This window comes from Hemibagrus wyckioides, linkage group LG06 (genome assembly GCF_019097595.1).
Source record: "Hemibagrus wyckioides isolate EC202008001 linkage group LG06, SWU_Hwy_1.0, whole genome shotgun sequence".
NCBI classification, from domain to species: domain Eukaryota; kingdom Metazoa; phylum Chordata; class Actinopteri; order Siluriformes; family Bagridae; genus Hemibagrus; species Hemibagrus wyckioides.
Genome location: NC_080715.1, coordinates 44,513,694 through 44,516,123, shown reverse-complemented (window position 1 = coordinate 44,516,123; position 2,430 = coordinate 44,513,694). Strand labels below are relative to the sequence as shown.

Sequence of the window (2,430 nt, the reverse complement as noted above, 5' to 3'; positions counted from 1 at the left end):
ATAGGCTAGCCCTCCATCAAAAAAGTCACCCATCCTTTAAATCACCCTCAATAAACACACAAATTCCACCACGATTCCTTGTCCTAAGGTTCCCTTGGTGATTAGTGCTGTGTGCTCTTTATGCAGCACTCCTACTATTAATACTCATTGTAGGCCACTGTTAGAAATCTACAGGGTAAAGGTCAACAATCTAAAAATGTTAAGGAAAAATAAACAGACGCTAAATTGGCTCATACCACTGAGCTGATTTCAGGAGTTAAAAGAGGACAGAATAAATCTCTCAGGTAGAACATGTGTCAATTTTCATCCTCCTCAGTGTAATGCCATTTGAATGGCTTAACTAAGAAAACTTAACTAAGAAAATTTTTCTTTTTAAATTCAATAATTTCACGTTTGTAAAAACATAAGTTACATATTCTACATAATAAGGCTCTAACACAACACTTTTATAATCAGTTGCACAACATAAGAAAAAGTAAACATTTTTAAGCTCACTTTTATATTTGCTCATATATATCCGAAAAATTTGTTTTTTTGCATTTGTCATTAAAATTGAACTCTTTATTTATTTTCATATATCCATTTTTTCCTTGTTGTAATTGTGTAATGTATTACAACAATAAAGTATACTTTATGCCTAACTAATAGAAAGTACAGGCAGGCAATATTATGATTGACAAGAGTGCTGGTAACAACAGCAATGGTGTTGCTAGCTAATTACAAACAAACCTTTGCCAATAACAATGGGACCTTCATGCAAATATCATGATGTCATATTGGAGCATTTCTACTGGTTGTTTTTTAAACACCAAAATATATAAATTAGCATGGAGCAGTCTCTTTGTGCTTTCTGGGCATGCAAAGGATACCTGCTACATATTTATGTGATTTATTTGACAGAGTAGAATTGTAGAAAGTGGTTTGTTGGCATTTGCAGTTTTTTTAATTTATTTTTTGATGTCTATATAATTGTGCAGAATTTTATTTGTGAAGGACATTTGTGAATTTGTTTGCATGGACACGTTGTTGATGAATAACACTGATGTGGAGATTATGCTGCTCTGCTTCCCACACCAGCCTGACTCCTGCCTCAAACAGATACGTTTCTTTTTCATTAGAGTGGCCATGTATTTCTTAACACTAACTGCTATCCTTATGACTGTTTTTGGGAATCTGTTGGTCATCATCACAATTTCCCATTTTAAACAGCTGCATTCACCAACTAACTTCATCATCCTGTCTTTGGCTTTTGTGGACTTCATGTTGGGATGTCTGGTCATGCCTTTCAGTATGGTGCGATGGGTGGAAGGCTGCTGGTTCTTGGGAGATCTGTTTTGTCAAATCCATTCCAGTTTAGACATGACACTAAGTATTGCCTCCATCCTACACCTGTGTTTGGTTTCTGTGGACAGATACATGGCCATTACTGACCCTCTGGGTTATAAGATGAAGGTGACAAATGGAAATGCTTTCGTGTGTATAGCTGTTGTTTGGATATTTTCCTGCATGTTCAGCTTTGTAATTGTGTTTTCCAAAATTAACCTTGCTGGTCTGGATGAACAGATGCTAAACATGTGTATTGGAAACTGTGTTTTAATTTTTAACAAGGACTGGGGTATTATCGCTCCACTTCTTAACTTTTATATCCCAGGAGCTATAATGACCTGTTTGTACCTTAAAATTTTTCATGTCGCAAGAAAACAAGCAAGATTAATTTCTGATAGATCTGCTGCACTCACATCTAGTGAGACTAAAAAACAAGTATCAGAACAGAGGGAGAGAAAAGCAGCTAAAACTCTGGGTATTGTCATGGGCGTTTTCATTCTGTGTTGGCTGCCTTTTTTTCTCATCACTGTTATTGATCCATTTCTCAACTTTTCAACCCCTCTTGATGTTTTTGATGCACTAGTCTGGTTTGGTTACTTTAATTCCATGTTTAACCCTTTGATCTATGGATTTTTCTATCCACGTTTTCAGAAGGCATTTAAGATCATCATTGTAAGATACATTTTACACCTGAAAAGCTCAAGCAACTTAGTGCTTCAGTGATTCTACTGGACAGAATTGTTATTGGCATAAAATGCTACTTTGATATTGATAACATGGATGATGTTTATGCTGGTCTTCATAATCATAATTCATATTGTTTTAAATTTCAAGGACATACTAGAAACGATTTGTGCATGATTTCATGAGCAGGTTTAAAACGTTTACAGAAAACAATGTAAATAGTATTCAAGTAGAGGAAGGTAAAATAAAACAGGCATGGTCAAAATATATCCTCTACAAACCAAAGAAAATGTTTGTAGTGGGCTCTTTCTTCAAACAAAAAGTATGACTGTGTCGTGAGCACAAATATATATAGAGACTTTGTAAAATATATTTGTATTAGAGTGATGTACTAGCACACAGTGTACATAAACTGATTAA

The 2,430-nt window shown here is 34.9% G+C and overlaps 1 protein-coding gene across 1 annotated transcript; it reads left to right on the top strand.

Moving 5' to 3' along the window:
• The first annotated feature begins 1,014 nt into the window (after positions 1 to 1,014).
• Positions 1,015 to 2,049, top strand: LOC131354960 (trace amine-associated receptor 4-like). Its single transcript, XM_058393094.1, has one exon. It carries the CDS (start codon positions 1,015 to 1,017, stop codon positions 2,047 to 2,049), a length of 1,035 nt encoding a protein of 344 aa, XP_058249077.1.
• Positions 2,050 to 2,430: the final 381 nt, after the last annotated feature.